General features: G+C 37.0%; 1 protein-coding gene across 1 annotated transcript in view; it reads left to right on the top strand.

Annotated features, from left to right (window-relative positions):
* Positions 1-11,515: 11,515 nt before the first annotated feature.
* The window catches only part of LOC107722414 (HEAT repeat-containing protein 3-like), a 16,250-nt gene continuing 10,047 nt past the window's right edge, over positions 11,516-17,718 (top strand). The window contains exons 1-6 of the mRNA XM_016530773.1: positions 11,516-11,792; positions 12,109-12,281; positions 12,609-12,696; positions 13,705-13,808; positions 14,580-14,689; positions 15,355-15,496. Of these exons, the coding sequence (XP_016386259.1) occupies positions 11,661-11,792; positions 12,109-12,281; positions 12,609-12,696; positions 13,705-13,808; positions 14,580-14,689; positions 15,355-15,496 (749 nt within the window). The 5' untranslated portion in view covers positions 11,516-11,660. The remainder of the gene's footprint in view (positions 11,793-12,108; positions 12,282-12,608; positions 12,697-13,704; positions 13,809-14,579; positions 14,690-15,354; positions 15,497-17,718) is intronic.

The following is a 17,718-nucleotide window of genomic DNA, read 5'->3' as shown; positions in this document are numbered from 1 at the left end:
TCAGTATGTTTTCATAATGTCAGTTTAAAAAAACAAAGCTGATTTCTCATGAAAGGATATCTTCTAAAATGTTAAATGCAAAACTAAATAATAATAATAATAATTATAAACACAAAGGAAATATTACAATTGGTTATGTTTATTTTGAACTTTGTTTAGATAATCACAGTTTTGAAAACTGAAAGATGATGGTAAAAGTTTTCATGACTGTTTCAATGAAACATTAAAAAAAAATGTATAATAATAATAATAATAATAATAATCAATTAAAATCTACATCAACCTCAGGACATTAGTGCCCAAAGTTGAAAAAAATCCTGGTTTAACATATCAAACCAATCAGCCGATTTCCTTTCTTCTCTATTTTTTTTAAACTTATCATCATTATTATTTATTTCATTATTCTTTTTCTTTTTCTTTCTTTCTTTCTTTCTTTCTTTTTCTTTCTTTCTTTCTTTCTTTCTTTTACAGCTCTCCTGTCTTTATTTGCTAGATAAAACTTCTGTTTTTAAAATAAATGGATGTACACACAGTAAGTGTTAAGGCTTCAGGTAAGTGTTTTATTTTTAATTTTTTTAATTCTTGTAGCCTGAAGATTAGGTTCAGCATTGGATGAGCTCATAACAGATATGATGCCCTCACAGTCTAATAATCAGATATTGAGCTTGATGTAAACAGTAGAGCTTTGGTGGGGAGTGACCTGCTAATGTCATCAGGACAGAATGTGTCATGGTCATGAGGCTGTCATCAACAGCAGAGTTTGTTTTATAGCAGAGTTTGCTTGTTCTACAAAATAACTGTAACTCTTCCTTAATCACTTAATCACATTCAGAGTGAACAAACCTAATCCCCAGCCTTCTGTTTCCTAACTTATGCATCTTATCTTTCTGTTTCTCTCTGATGAATGTTGCTGGTTAAGATATAGATATCTATAAACTCCTCCCTTACAGTTCTGGACTTCATCTTCCATGAAAACATAACAAAGAAAAGAGAGATATTTACAATTACTATTAGATAAAGTAGAGAGGAACCATGAAACATGTTTGCAAACACAAAAACATATATGTAGGCAGGGTGCGAACTACGGGGGAGCTAGGGGGAGCTCGGCTCCCCTTAATAAGACATGGGCTCCCCTGAAAACGGGATTTGTGAAATTTTGGGGGGTCTCAAAAAATATTGACAATGTGTTATTTTGACGTGCAATTTCAGTTTTGTGTAATGTGACATTATTCCCTACGGCCAAAGGCCTAGGCTACATCCCCCCCCCCCCCCCCAAAAAAAAAACAAGTGGGCTCCCCCAAAGTCCACGGTATAGTTCGAACACTGTATGTAGGCATATCACTACTTTGTAAAAGAGACACAGAAAAGGAGTAGCAGGAACAGGAGGTCATCGCTGGTGGTTCGGTTGACCTGTGAGTGAGATCGGCAGTCTTGCACTGCTCACACTGAATCAGAAACACACACAGGAGCATGGACACCTCTGGCCTACACACACAAGCACACAGAGAACAGGCAGAAAAAAAAGGTGAGCAGACGGAAGCAGTAACAATTTAAATAATAAGGTTAAGTTCATTTGCATTAGCTAATGCATTAGATATCATGATAACAATAAGAATGAACAACAGTATTCATTTTACAGCATTTATGAATCTAGGTTAATTTATAAACACACAGTGCTAAAATATCTATGCCTGTGTTCCACATAAGAAAGAAAGTCTTACAGGTTTGAAACACTGTGCAGGTCGAGTAAATGATGACAGATTTGTTTTTATTTTTGTGTGAACTATCCCTTTAAGGCATGTGTACTTGTTTATTGACCCCTCTGGGATCTGCACTAAGAAGTATGCACTGTGTGTTTTGGTGTGTCAGCATTTCTGATGCACTGCTCTATAATCAAGAGCTTGTCTGTACAGATGCCACTACTTTCTAATAATGAAAAAGAAAGAGCTGAAGTGTTTCCTCTGGATATGCTGGTTCAATACATTTTTTAGTGCTCATTATATGTGATTCACTTTACTTGAATTAAAGAGTTAATCAAAGTTAGGCGAAGGCATGTTAACAATCTGCCTTAATCACTTCAGCATTACTATACACTCACACACACACGCACATTTTAGTGGATATATGACTACTATAAAATTAATGGCAGCCTTTTGCTGCCAAGTTTGCCATTGTATCAGCCTGTCAGAACACATTCTCTTTTTCTCATGTCATTTGTCCTCAAGGAAAGCTTGTGAACTTCATTCCATGACAGCGGCTTTTGATCACTGCAAACAATTGGATTTGGATTGGACTGGATTTTCCATCGGTTGAGGAGAAAGGGAGGGGAAGGGCAAAGTTCTTTCTTCGATTGCGCCTCGACCCGCTTACAGTATGTGCTGACCCGATCCGGTGCCAGGCATTCCTGTGCCTGCACATGGCACAAAGTAGGTGTTGTACAGTGGGTATGCACAGATGCTAAGAGTCTTATGGACTTGGTGATACTTTGATGAAGATTTTAAGAGCATCTCGGTGCACTACAACACAGTGACATAACACGCCCTAGTTTACTGGATTGTCTAATACAGTGGTTCCCAACCCTGGTCCTGGAGGCACCCCAACACTGCACGTTTTGCATGTCTCCTTAATCAAACACACCTGATTCAGGTCATCAGCTCATTAGTAGAGACTCCAAGACCTGAAACTGGTGTGTCAGAGAAAGGAGACATGCAAAATGTGCAGTGTTGGGGTGCCTCCAGGACCAGGCTTGGGAACCACTGGTCTAATAGACCACAATTTCCCATTTGTTCAGGGTTTGAAGTGTACTGGTGTTAGCAGAGACTGTGTTTGAGATGTCTTTTTAAACAAATTCAACATGGAAAAAAAGGCAGGTGTTGAAATAAAAGAAACATTTTCTGATTTTTTCAAATATAAAGAAGTTCAAATTTCAGCTGGTCGCTGGTTTCATTTAGTTTTAATTAGAATAACAAACTAAAAACTGAAATAAGAATTAATCAAAAACTTTCAAATGAAAACAGAGATTATTTAAACAAAAACTATAGTATCTTAATGATACAATAATAAGACTGGTTCCTGTTGGTGTCTGTTTATGATTTTTGTAAATTATAAATGCCCTTACACTAATATCGATAATCCAATGACAGTTTCTACGCTTTCAAAATCACTTTTCACAGGCTGAGTGACAACATGCCAATGTTTCAAAACCCAAGACAGTTGTATATGTTCCTGGACTGAATGTTGCAAGGCATTATTGCTTAGGTTTGGCAGTTAACCAAGATATATAATATATAATAAGCTATAACATATATTCCATGCATTTATCACTTTAGAAGTGATCATATTTTAACTGAACGAAAGAGTGAATTAAAGTATAACATAAGGCCAAAACATTTTCAGGAAACCATTAAAATGCACCTTAACATAAAAAAAACAAAAAACAAAAAAAAACATCTGAACTCCACGTGGTATCAAAATAATCCACTTAATCACTTTTAATTGAAAAGCATGTTATGTGCCTGTGTTTTATGTTCATCTGTCCATAAAATCACAAGCATATGACAACATGCCTAGTGATGCCACAGTTTCTGTAAGCAGGGTTTGCTTTCGTGTAAAGGGTGCATAAACTTTGATACCTCAGTTTGAGTACTCAGACCAAGCTTTTAATTAATACAGCAAAGCGTCACCCATTAACTACCATTCATCTTTATGTCTTGACAGCATAATAAGAGGACATGGCCTTTGTGTCTAACATCAGTGTGCTTCTGGTTTCTTTATAAGTGTGGTAGAACATACACTATGTTCTGTTTTTATTGATTATGTCACTCCAAAAGAGATTACACATTTTGATTTGAGCACTGAGGCGTGCTCTGGAGTTATTTGTTTTCAAACAGACTCGAATGGATAATTATGGCTCAACCAAAGTATTTTTGTTATGCACATCATGTAAACCGAGAGATTATTACAAACCAAACCACAGATCTGTAATGTGATCTGATGGTTTATCCACTGCAACATGTAGCAGTAGGAAAACATGTTCGCAATGATGTGTGAAGAAGAGACAGTAGAGGAATGTTAGGCCTCTAGTGACAGCCTTCATATACATTTCAAAGCAAAACCTTTAACATATTTGGGTGGCTGTAATTGTTGTCAAAGAGTTGCAGCAACAGCTTTGGACACATGCATACTGTATGCTTCAGGTTGTGAGCGCTTTGGGGATTTTACTGTATTTCATGTCAGTCTCATAGCAGCATTGAAGCGAAGTACATCTCTGGACTCCATCAGGGCTAAGTCGGTGAAATGGTGCTATCAGCTTTTAAACTCATGGGAATACACGCAAACACACTGTCATCCATTAAACTTCTTATCAGAGGTTGAAAACCAGAGGCTAGTCATGATGGCTAACACTATAAGATTTCACACTGGTTTTGCAATGCTGTAAATATCGTCTTTAGCTCTTTTACACCTTGTCGAAAAGTAACACAAGAATTTGCTTGTAGTTTTAGATGTATAAACAAAACACTAGAAGCATGAGCTGTACTGTGTCAATCGAGTCATTTCCACACTGTTAGCATCACTAAACCAAAGTTTCCAGAAGATTCTCTCTTTCTGCCATTGGTTAACAAAATTGTTAGTCCTGCCCCAAACTCAAACCATTGCTTGAGCCAATGTTGCTGTGTATGAATGATTGGGATGTCCAGTAAAACAAATGACTTTCCTGTTTTCAGAAGTAAAACAAGCATGTAAAGTATGTCAGAAAATAGAACTCGGCATTCACTTACTGTTGGCGGCATCTGCCTCTTTATTTAAAGTCAGCATAAAATTAAAGTTCACCCTATTTATTTTCTAAATGCATGTTGTACGTTTTATTATTAAAGATAATAAGCCCTGCCTCTGCAAGCTTGTGTTCATCTGCCTCCACTTTTGAATGCAATGCTCACATTTCAACATCCAATCAACAACCGAAGTCCCTACCCTATACATTTTATTTTTTTTATAATATATATATATATATATATACAGATTATTAAAAAATATAAACATTTATATTTAAATTAAAAATGTTACAAAAAAATTATATTTAAATGTAAAATTTTTATTTTATTTATTTATCTATTTCTGGAAAAGCAAAAAAAAATCAAAAACATTTAATGAATACTTATATGTAATTATGTATTTATAATGATATAATGATAACTGTCCAGTCAAATCAAATCAACATTATCATTCAGGAAAGACAATTATACTACATTTTATTTGATGGGAGCAGTACAGGACCTGGATATACAGTATAGAGAGGCTGAGAACCACTGTTGTACACTAACATATATTGTTCACAGTGGTTTAAAAAAAAAATGCTTTCTGGTTTTTGATTTGAATAATTTGGATGTGTCGTCACAGTTTGTGGATGGAAAGTTTTTGGTTGCTTAGTGGACTCGTGAATCAGCACAACCCTGCATGCTACACTGGGAAGTGGTCTGCACTTCCTCTTTCAGTCAGAGAAAGACAGGAGAGAAAGAAAGAGACAGATGGCATGGCTAGTCTCATGATTCGGGGGACTGTCTCCATTATTGTACAGACATACACAAACACAAGACTTATTCCACACGCTGCTGGACATTATGTGCATGTGTTTATTTGTCTCTACAGGAAGTAGATCCTCTTATGGAGCATGTGCTCCTGCATCATCACAGCGGTGTGTGTACCATTTGGTGCTGATCTTATTAGAGTCACAGTTACATAAACCCTGAGAGAACAGCTCCATATAATCACTTCTTCAGTCTTAATGTGGCATTTCTGCTGATTCTGTCTGGTGCGCATGGGGCAGCTGCTCATCAGGGTGAAAGGTCACATGAGAAACATTAAGAATGCTGTGCAAAGGTTAGCTTACTCGTATTTTTGACCAACTGTATTCAAAACTGCTTTAAATGGCTTTCAGTTCTCTGAGAGAAAGTAATCCTTATTGCATTTTACAGCTGGTACAAGATGATTAAAACACTTTACAGTTAATAGTTGTTAGTGTTCAAATATGCAAAAAGGTTATCTGCATAAGCCTGGTTTTCAATGACATATAAATTTTACATTAAAATTTCTGGATGGAAACACCGATATGCAAATATAATTTACAAAATGCACATAAAAATATGTGCTTTGACATTAGATACTTTTTTTGCATATATAATTCCTAATTTAAAAAATGTAATTGTTATTATATATTTAAATGTAATTAAATAAATTATATACATTTTTAAAATGTGATAATTACTATAACATTTGATTAAAAATTATATTTTATATTAATTGTTTAGTATATAAATAGGTTTATGTAAGTTAAAACTTTAATTACAAATTCATCCCATTCATCCCAAATCCACTCCATCCCATTCCTCAACAGGCAGCTGTAACCGCTGCTACTACGACAGCAATGAAGGGAGGATACCATATCCCTAACCACCCTTCCCGTCCTACATCGCAGAAGTGATAAGATCCATTAGGGGACTTATGATGGGATCCTCCTACAATAGCGAGCTCTGTGTGGGACGTGCAGAATGGTCTTATGAACCAGAACATGTGAGAACCAGGCTTTGCTTTTGGCAGGGGACGTTAACACACAGAGCGCTGATTCAGCAAACATGCCATACACTCAATCTCATTACATATAGTTGCACTCATTCATTGATAATGAGTACTAAAGAAAACTTTTTAACAAGTACATTCTGGACTGGTCTACTGGTCTACAGGAAGCTCTGTTCTACTTGATTTATTTGAGTATGTTTTATGGTCAGCTCTGGGAACAACAGTTCTGTGAGAATTTTTGGATTTGCGACATTCTTTTTTATGTTTTAAATTTTGGAATGACGATGTAATCGACTTGTTTATCCCCTCAGAACACCAAAACCAGAGCATGAAATGTTTTGTATCTGTTCAGTGTTAAGTTTTTTGTCAATTTAAAAAAAAGGAGAAAATAATTATTGAGAAAAGTACTTCAAAAGTCTCTGGCCATGATGTTGGTTTATCTCCTCACCACATATCCAAAATAGCCGTCAGGGCCAGTATGAGTCATCTGGCTTTGTTTGCTCATGTTAATATTTATCCTTTGAAGCTCACAGGAGCTGCTGAAACAGTTCTACTCCGCCATCATTGAGATTCTGATTCTGATTCTGATTCTGATTCTGATTCTGATTCTGATTCTGATTCATTGAAGGATCAGTCCAAAAAACATTAGTAATTATTGTGATGAATTCCCTACATCCCCACTTTAAAGAACAAAAAGACAAATGGAAAAAAAATCTGTATTCGATACAGCAAAAATTTATTGTAACAATGTTTGTGTTCACCATTCAAAATAATAATTAATGACAAATTAATATGTTTAATAACAGTGTGTTCACACAAGATTTTCCATGAAATTTTAGCGCTAATGCCAGTCACCTGATTTTGCCCTTTAGAAGACGTGAAGATTTTTGCCTTAATTCAGCCTAAGGTCAGTGAATGTTTCTTTGCTGCAGTAAGAGGAAATAAATCAGTGTCATCTGCAGAGTGAGTTTGGAAAGCAGCGTTTGGAATATTCCTCTAACAACCCAAACTAGCTCTCAGAAAACAAAGGGGCCTGTAAAAATGTCTCCCTCTGAATTACTGCGTGTTTTAGTTCTTCAAGAGAATGAAGCATTGAGGGTTTAGGAATCCTAATAAAAATCATTGAGACCATAATGCGTATAGATGCAGACTTTTATAAGTGATAATATTTAGAATGATGCTTTGAATACTGCCAATAGCTTAAGCTGTAAGAAACTGGACGCGGTCAGAGAGAGCTTTAATGAATATATGACGAAATATGATTCAGATCAGATCTGGCTCAGATAACAGCTCAGATACATATGGTCCCAAGTACTGTACTGTGTTGGCACAACTGAGGAAAAATGTGCTTCATGTGGTAACATTAAAATGAATTGATTTAATTCAAATCCAGAATATCATATTAGCATCACTGAATCAACCTGAATACACTGTTCCCAAACAAAAGTAAATGTAAAATTTGGATCAGGTAGCAATAGCATCCTAGGGTTACAGAGTGTCATTTACAGTGCATTTATTCATATCCCACCAAAGATTTACATTATAAGGACAAACAGCTATAACATTGTGCTCAGGTCTAAAGAAGTCTTGTGCACCAACTCTGAGAGCTTAAAGTCCAGCTGAGCTTCTGCCAGAGAATGTCAAGCCCACGCCCTCTGGGCCAAGCACTGAATAACCGCCCGGAGAGCTCACACGATAGGCTAGATGACTGCTGCCCTTTCAGCCAATCATTACGCTTTTGAGGCTGACACCCCACCCTCTCTTAACCCCCCACTCACTGGGCACCCGGGAAGAGATCAGGAGGTCTCTGGGTTGCAAGGTCTAACATAGTCTTTTGCTGTGGCATTGACGTTCACTCTGACACATCATTTCCACCCCTACGCATTGTTCTGCATCAGAGAAAGCCATTAATAGTAAGTCATAGATCCATCTTTTGGGAGTTAAATATGGGACAACACTTTTTGCCCTGGTGGGATTTATGCCTCATATTACAGCCTTTCACCCAATCAGTTTCAACTCTCTATGCGCAAGAACTTAAATGGGTGTGTCCAATCAGTGAGTGGTATTCATTAATATGGGCCTACTCATAACCCAAAAAGTACAGAGACCAAAATGTGATATTCCACATACTTGTGTGCAAATGCAGTATCTTGGATGTGACGTCAAAGGCACAGTGTGGGTGATTCACGGCACACAAATATTCACTATAGGGTGCCACTGACTGAAATTCATTACATTGATTTAATCCAGTTATTCATCTGTTTCAGTCATGTGACACTTCCACTCATCCTTCATATTGATGACCATCATCGGGGCAAAGTAATGGTGGTGAATACAAAAACACATCATTCTTAAGCAACATGCCGATTTCCGTGTGAAGTCATTGGAGGGGCAGCAGTTGTTGTCATAGTTCAAGCTGGCAGAACCCGAGAGCAACGTGAACAAGACAATGCATGGAATATGTTGTCATTCAACAGGTTCAACAGGTTCATCGCGTGGTACAAGAACAAATAGTTTTTCCCTTTTTTTCTTTTCATACACGTTACGCATAACTGTATTGCAAATCATTATGTGATAGCTAATCTGGTTGAAGGTGTTGCTATCATGTGGCCAGAGTCAGAAATCCCCTTAATCATGCACTGACGGGTTCAGTGTTGTCTTCTCACAGAGACACAGAGAGACAATGCCATCCCTGACAAAAGTTTTTGATGGTACCACAGCAATGCTACCACTTTGTACTCATTAAAGTGAAAATTAGAAATGTTTTTTTTTTTTATGTAATGGCCATGTTAAGGTTCATGGTGCAGCATTACTATTAGGCCTCTGATACAAGCACAGAAACTTCTCACATGGTGCAGCATTACTATTAGGCCTCTGATACAAGCACAGAAACTTCTCAAGGATCATTGATGTTCAGATGAGTCACACAGCTGTAGGTGTTTTGCTAATGGCTGGAGTCTCGTTGTATAACAATGTATTTACCCTCAAGCACTTCATTTATGTGAATAACGGAGTGTTTACGTCAAAGCAAAGTACCTTACAATTAGGAGAGGTTGTTATTACTCTATCAGGGAAATATTGTTTCCTTCTAGTAATACTCTGTTCTACAATTTGTCCAGCAAAATGATTCATTATTGTCATGCAGAGATTTTATTGGCTCCTTTTATTCATTGTTTTTCTCTGGAAAGCCACTTATATGAATCAAGGCAGTCATTTTCCGTAAACCAAGAGTTAACCTGTCTGATCAGGTTGTTCTTGCATGAGTGATCCACATTTTAGCATGACATGACAGTTCCCTCCTACACTTGAGGGCCATGATCAGGCCTGATTCAGAGAGAAGAGAGGTGAAGAAAAGTATTTGGACCCGCTCCCTCTGTCCAGATTTGTGCTGTAGTTATTCTTCTCTCATTGTTTCTGCAGCTGGAGTGTGTGTGTTTTTTGATTTGCTTACGAGGTCAGATTGAAGCCTTCAGGGCAACAGATGGATAAAGATCACACGAAAAATTATAACAATTCTACCTCATCTGCTCATATGGCCGCTTTTTCTCCCTCTCATTATTCCCTGAAAAATAAATACACTGATTCTCTTTTATATGCGTTTGGTAAATGAGTTTGTCTGTAGTAAGGAAATGGTTGGTGTTCCTGTTGTTCCTCAGTCTCACCCAGCGGAGGAGGGCTGCGGGGGGCAGATTATGTCTATATACTGTAATTAAATTGCATTACGTGGTTTTCCTGACATCAGGGACAAACTTCACCCACTTATTTTGACCTAAAGAGCTTCCTTTCCCCATTTTACATAACACCAGTCACTTTATTCAGAAAGAAAGAAAGAAAGAAAGAAAGTGAAATTGAAATAAAAGTGTTAAAACTGAGAACTTCTAAAGGCTTTTAAAATGTCTGTGCAGATTCATTTGCTATTTTTCTTTATCTAAGCTAAACTACTTGATTGCTTTTAGGTCATTCGATTTTTTTTTCAAAGGAAATTAATTATTTAGAAGGGATGCATTAAAGACAGTAAATTAAAGACATTTCAATAAATGCTGTTTTTTATATTAATTTTATATTCATCAAAGCATGCTGAGTTCCACAAAAATAATAAGCAGCACAACTGGTTTCAACATTACTAATAGTAAGAAATGTTTCTTGAGCACCAAATCATTACATTATAATGATTTCTGAAGGATCATGCGACACTGAAGACTGGAGTAATGGCTGCTGAAAATTCAGCTTTGCCATCACAGGAATAAATTACATTTTAAGATATATTAAAATAGGCTAGAAAATAGTAATTTTAAATGCTAATAATGTTTCACAACATATTTTTAATTAAATAAATGCAGCCTTGGTGAGCATAAAAATCTTCTTTCAAAAACATTTTGTTGGCTACTAACCTCAAGATTTGAACGATAATGTAGGCTACATATATTTTTCATTATTTTTCAGTGAACACAAATAACAAATAGACATGCACCAATCCTCCAAAAACAGCAAACAAAGAAACAAACAAACAAAAACAAAAAAATAGGCTATTTTAAATTAATTAAATGGCCTATTGTTTTAGGTTCTGCTTAGGCAGTAAATGAGAGAAAATGATGGCAAAAAAAGATGAAACTCCCCCCTCGATTCCCAGGTTCCTAAGAGAGGATGCAGAAGAGGGAGTACAGACAGATCTCAAACACCTATGGGAAGATTCACTCTTAATAGCCTACTATGAAAGATTAGACATGGGCTCTCCTGAAGGAGTTTATCTGTAACAAGATCAAATACGCTTGGTTTTGATTTATGGCTTATTTTGTGGTGTCACTTCAGATAGAGAAAACAGATGACTGGATGCTGACCATTTGACATCCTATATCTATCTCCCATGCAGGGTAATACGATTTCTATCAGACCCGCTTTCAAATGCAGTGCGTTTTTGGACCCACAGGGTTCTCATCTTTTCGACGGCACTTTTATTACGACTGTCTGTTACGCTTTACGGCAGTGGCTAACGTCCACATGGTCGCTCGTGTTTTGAGTCTGCCGGAGTTTTAAAACAGATCGGAATTGGTATTTAACTTCAAGTGCAGTCCAAACACATTAAAAACATGGGAAAGACTAAAAACAACAAATTCAAACGGCCATCGTTTTCTCCCGATGGTCTTTCATCAACTCCTGTTAAACAGACTGGTGACGAATCAGAAGATGAAGACTCTCCGGCGGCGGAGCTGCTCGATAAAGTAAGCTGCAGCTGCTGTGACAACTCCACAGACTTGTAGTAAATTATGTTTATGAACCTGAATATCTGAAAATACTGACATAAAAACAATATTGGCGTAACAGCTAAATATGGCGTGTGTAATGACTGTGTCAGCCCTGTCACTGATGGCATGTTGGCGTGTTGAATAAATGAAGCGAGTCAGCAGACCTTTACGGCTGAACGGACTGATGCAGCTGTCAAGCAAGTGGGATTCGGAAGAACTAGCCAGTCTTTCTTAATTTTCAAATACATCTCTATTAACACGTGACTCTCCTTCTGTATGTGTGTGTGTTTAGTTACAGAGTCCCTCAGCTGATGTGCGCGAGTACGCGTGTGCCAGTATCTCTCGTGTTGTACAGCAGAGTCAGACCATCCCAGGATTCCTCCAGAGAGATGCAGTCAGGAAAATAGGACCTTTACTGCTGGACCGCAGCCTGGCGGTGAGAGAGACTGCTGCTGGAGCACTCAGGTACACACACACTCACTCTCTTTCTCTCAGATGAGACTGACATAGTAAACCTGAGCTGTAGTAGATATCCAGCCACCAAGGCAATGGCAGACACACAGAAACTCTGTCACACAGACTCCGCATTTATTCCATAGATAAGACAAGCAGTAATTATATATATATTAATTACATTATTTCCCTCTGGAGTAGTTTGTCTGTTGAACAGCTTAATGTTTGACATTTTTGCTGTCATTATTTCACTGACACAGCTCTCTGATATAAGACTCCTCTGCTTCAGGGTTTATTTAGTAAAATTACCCTTAATTTTCATCTGTGTGTGTGCTACAGAAATCTTAGTGCCTGCGGAGGCCCTGAAGTGTGTGAGGACATGGTGAGACAGGATGCGCTGACGCCTCTGTCTGCTCTCCTGAGGGAGGTACGAATGCTGGATCAATTCAATTAAAAAGCTTTATTGGCATGACGGTCTTTAACTTGATTTTTCAACGTGATGTTTAACGTGATTAAAGGGGAGGTCACACTAGACTTTGAGCACACAATTTCTCGTCATGCTCTGTGGTGTTTTAAAAACATAAATTCAACATAACTAATTATAAAAAAATCCAAAATATACAATCCACTTTTCTGTAACGCTGCAAACCTGTAGCTTTAAGGTTTGTGTTTTTAATTTCAGCTCATGCTGTGATGCATCAATCTTTTATTGGTCTTAATTGATATTCATTGATACGAATTTCCAGGGTAGAGTTCAGTTTGGAATGAAGTGAATGTGAAACAACTCCACATGAGTTTGCACTTCTGGACTCCAGTATTTAAATGCGTATGAATGGAAGTCAATGGCATGAGTGTAGTGTGACCACCCCTTAAAACTGATTTTATTGCATTGATGAAGGATATTTTAGTCAGTCCAAATAATTAGCATGGCTGTACTTCTCATTCACTTGCAAATAGTCTTAAAACAGCAAGAAACAACAAGAAAAGGATTGTGGATCATGATCCTGCCTGAAAAAAAAAATCATATGTGATATGCAGAGGCGGACAAAGTACTCAACTCCATTTCGATACTCGCGTCAGTATCGATATATCGATACTTTGTATCGATACGCCCATCCCTATTTCAAAGCTGCTACAGAGTAACGACTTTCTACTTCGAGGACCTTGATAGAAATGTAGTGGAGTGAAAAGTACAATATTTGTCTTTCAAATGTAGTGAAGTTAAAGTCATAAGTTCCCAGAAAAAATAATACTCAAGTAAAGTACCGATACTCGAAAAGTGTACTTAAGTACAATACTTAAGTAAATGTACTTAGTTACTGTCCGCCTCTGGTGATATGGTATTTTTGCCATATCGCCCACCCATAGTGAGAAAGAGAAAAAAAGTGAAAGCTCTTTTTGACAAGTGTCTCTTGTGTGTTTTTGTGGAGAGCAGTGCTGCAATGGCTTTGACGTGAGCTCTTCTCCTACTGTGAAAGGACAGAAACACATGGTGGAAGACGTTGCCAATGAGGCTGTAAACTTGCTTTGGAACCTCTGGTAAGATTGAACACAAACTTACTTCAAGGGTTAAGGCTGATTTATGCTTCTGCATCGAACCTTCGCCGTAGCTTATTCATGACGCGAGCGTGTGGCGGCGCTGACCCAGATCCGGCGTGATGGCGTCATTACGCCGGATCTGGGTCAGCGCCACCACACGGACTACTTTGTTGATCATCTTGGTACTTTTCTGGACCTTGAACGTGGTAGTTACCTTGCTGTCTATGGGAGGGTCAGAGAGCCCTCATATTTCATCAAAACTATCTTAAATTGTGTTCCGAAGATGAACAAAGGTCTTACGGGTTTTCGAACAACACGAGGGTGAGTAATTAATGACAGAATTTTCATTTTTGGGTGAACTAACCCTTTCAGGGTCGCTGGGAAAACCAATTAGCGAAATTGATCAAATTAACAAATTGACGTTTACACTTAACAAGTGTATTAACAAATGTCCCAAATGTCTTTGAGTGTCTTAAGTGTTTCCTGTGAACGCTTGACAGCACATCATCATGCTTTATATATAGTCACTAGTTTGCAGGCTGAAGATTAGGCCAAAATATGAGACTAATCAGTTATCACATTAAAAGCAGTCATTAAGCACAACAGTTAGTGATGCAATTTTTAAATACCACCTGTAGGCCTAATATACTTACAATAAAAGCAAGGGTTGAAGAGTTGTGTTTAAAACAGTCAAAATGTGTTCAATCAGATGACATAGTTGTATGTCTTGTATGATCTGTTTTTCCTGTCTGTTTTTCTGTGGATGTGTAGTGAGAGCAGCAGCACAGCTGTGTCAGTGTTTAACAAGACTGGACTTCTAGATGTTCTTCTACACTGTCTACAGAGACACCCTCAGAAAATGGAGCTGGCAATATCAGCAGGTGGCACTAGTTCTAGACCAACACATATATACTCTAAGGAAATGCTTATTCAACAAGGATACATGAAATTGATCAAAATGATAAAGACATTTGCACATTTGTAATGTTACAAAAGATTTCTGTTTGAAATAAATATTATTTTGAACGTTCTATTCATCAAAGTAACCTTAATCTTATTATAACTGTTTTCAACATTGATAATAATCAGAAATGTTTATTGAGCACCAAATCAGAATATTAGAATGATTTCTGAAGGATCATGTGACACTGAGGACTGGAGTAATGATGCTGAAAATTCAGCTTTGCCTTCACTGGAATAAATTACATTTTAAAGTATTTTAAAATAGAAAACAGTCATTTTCAATTGTTATGATATTTTGCAGCATTACCTTTTTTGTATTTCTTTAATCCAATAAATGCAGCCTTGGAGAATGTAATAGTATGCTTGCTTCAAAAACATAAAAAAAACATTACATTCCCAAGCTTTTAAACGGTAGTGTGTATATATAAACCCCCTCAGATTTTTTTTATTCCTCCCTAATAAACACGTGGATATTTATTTACAGATTTTCATACCCCATATTTTTCATTCTCGCACTCCTTTATTTGGGCACTATTTATTGGTAATTGCTGTTGTTTGTGTGTGTGTGTTTTTTTCTGTGTAGCCCACTGCTTGCACACAGTAACAGAAGAGAACGCAGAGCTCGTGCGCAGTGTGAATGCAGCCGTGTTTGGGGTCTTGGAAAACATTCTGTTCTCCACTCACAGCAGTATGGAATACACTCTCCTGCGATCGCTGGCTGCAGGTGAAAGAACGCATGACACTGGTCGTGTAGTAACATTTACAACAACAACAACAACATTTACTAAATCTACTACTTCCATCCTTAAAAGTGTTTGCAACATGCCACTACTAGCTATATATATATATATATATATATATTAGGGCTGTCAGTTGATTAAAATGTTTAATCTAATTAATCACAGGGTGCTGCGATTAATTAATCGCAAACTAAATATAGCTGTGAAAATACCCCCAAGAGATAATTTAAAGCCATTATTGTTTTAAATGTTTAGGCTACAATGGCCTAACATAAAGTCTGGAACATAAAAAAAGATAATTTGAGAAACATCTCAGTATTTTTTGTTGATGCAATGAAAGTCACTAGTGACCAAAACAGCTTTGTTGCCAACAGTCTTCAAAATACCTTCTTTTATGTTGTGCAAAAGAGAGTAAGTCATTCAGGTTTGAAACATGAAGGTGAGTAAATGATGGCAGAATTAATTAATTAATTAGTTTTTGGTGAACTATCCCTTTAATGTTTATTTATTTTTTTAATAAATGAAATGATACTCTAAAGAAGAAACTAAAACTACCAGCAGGTGGCGGTAAATGTCTTTATGAGTCGATTCGTTCAAACGGCTGATTCATTCAGGAATTAAGTAAACGGCTCTCTTTAATGAATGGGCTTTTGAATCATTGGTTCATAAGATTCGTTCAAAATGCGGATTCATTCAGAAACTAAACACCGCTGTGTTGCTCGGAGACGCACAACAGTTCTGCTGTGGCTTTTTAGGTAATATTTTCGTATATATATAATATTAATATATATTGTTATTCCTTATTTACTTGTTCTATTTTTAATTTTTTTATTCTTTTATTATCTGTGTTTTTGTTCTGTCGCTGTCATTCTGCTGCACTGCGGAAGCTTCTGTCATGAAAACAAATTCCTCGTATGTGAAAACACCTGGCAATAAAGCTCATTCTGATTAACTTATTATTTACTGAACTGTTGTATAAAATCTAGTGCTGTCAAAATTAGCGCGTTAACTCTGGCGATTAATTTTTTCAGTTTAACACGTTAAAAATATTTAACGCAATTAACGCAGGGGCGGGGCCAGGGTTCGCCACTCCACTCACAACTGCTGTTTCTGTCACTTTTCTCTTGACAAGAAGTGCATTTGTTCAGTCGCAGAACGTCTTTACGGTCACATCAAACCGGAGACGTTTCAGACGCACGCTCAGCTAAGTCATGAAGTTACCAAAAAGGCGATTAAAGCTGCCTTAAATCTGTGCTTGCATGTAATATATTTTATATGAGTCACATTAAGAACATGCCACTGAAATGGTTTTCAAAACTGTCCTGGAGCAGCCGAGCACTGTCTTACTCATTTAACACACTCGATTCAACTCGTCAATTCATTATTGAGACTTTAAGACCTGGGGTCTCATTTATAAAACTCTCCGTAGATTTCATCCTAAAAGTTTACGTAGGCACAAAAGCTAGATTTTGCATACGCTCAAAAGTTTTCAGATTTATAAAACCATGCGTACGCCAGAACCTGCGCAAAAATCCCTTTATAAATCCCAGTCAGGGAAGATTGTGCGTATGTATCTCCACCCCGTCTCCTCCCCGAAATCACGAAATATGAGATACGGACTATAAATGCCATTTGTGCCATACACATTAATTTTTATTGCTAAAAATCAAAATAGTTCTCAGAAAAATTATTTAGAATAGAGTTGATCTCATTCATTTCCACTGGCCCAATAATATTTCAATTGTTTTAAAAAATTCTAATAAAATAAAATTAATGCAGTTTTGCTGTTAAGGTGAACATGTTTTAGCTATTTTAGTGGAAAATATATATTTATTGCAGTGTAAATACAATTATCTGACTCTGCGAGTCATTGACAAATTATTTTAAAAAGGAAACGTGCAAATCTTACCGTTTTCTTCAAGTTGTATCCTTCAAATACTGTAGTATTTTTCTGTTGTGGAGATGCCTTCACACGACATCAACACTTCCATGCAGCTGTAGTTATACAGTAAGCTATTATAATTGGTCCTATTCAAACCGAACAATAGACCGTTCCACCGAATCCAGCAGTCCTGCCACAATATCGAAGTGCGCATCATTGATCATTATTCTTGCTAAAAATATTTTCTCATAACATGAGATGTGCAGTTTACTTTAAAGAAAAATTATTGTGCACCTATAGCACTCCTCGCTGTCATTAAAACATA

The sequence above is a fragment of the Sinocyclocheilus rhinocerous genome, unplaced genomic scaffold, assembly GCF_001515625.1.
Source record: "Sinocyclocheilus rhinocerous isolate Xijiao unplaced genomic scaffold, SAMN03320098_v1.1 scaffold1115, whole genome shotgun sequence".
Classification (NCBI taxonomy): domain Eukaryota; kingdom Metazoa; phylum Chordata; class Actinopteri; order Cypriniformes; family Cyprinidae; genus Sinocyclocheilus; species Sinocyclocheilus rhinocerous.
This window is presented reverse-complemented; position numbering and strand designations above follow the sequence as displayed.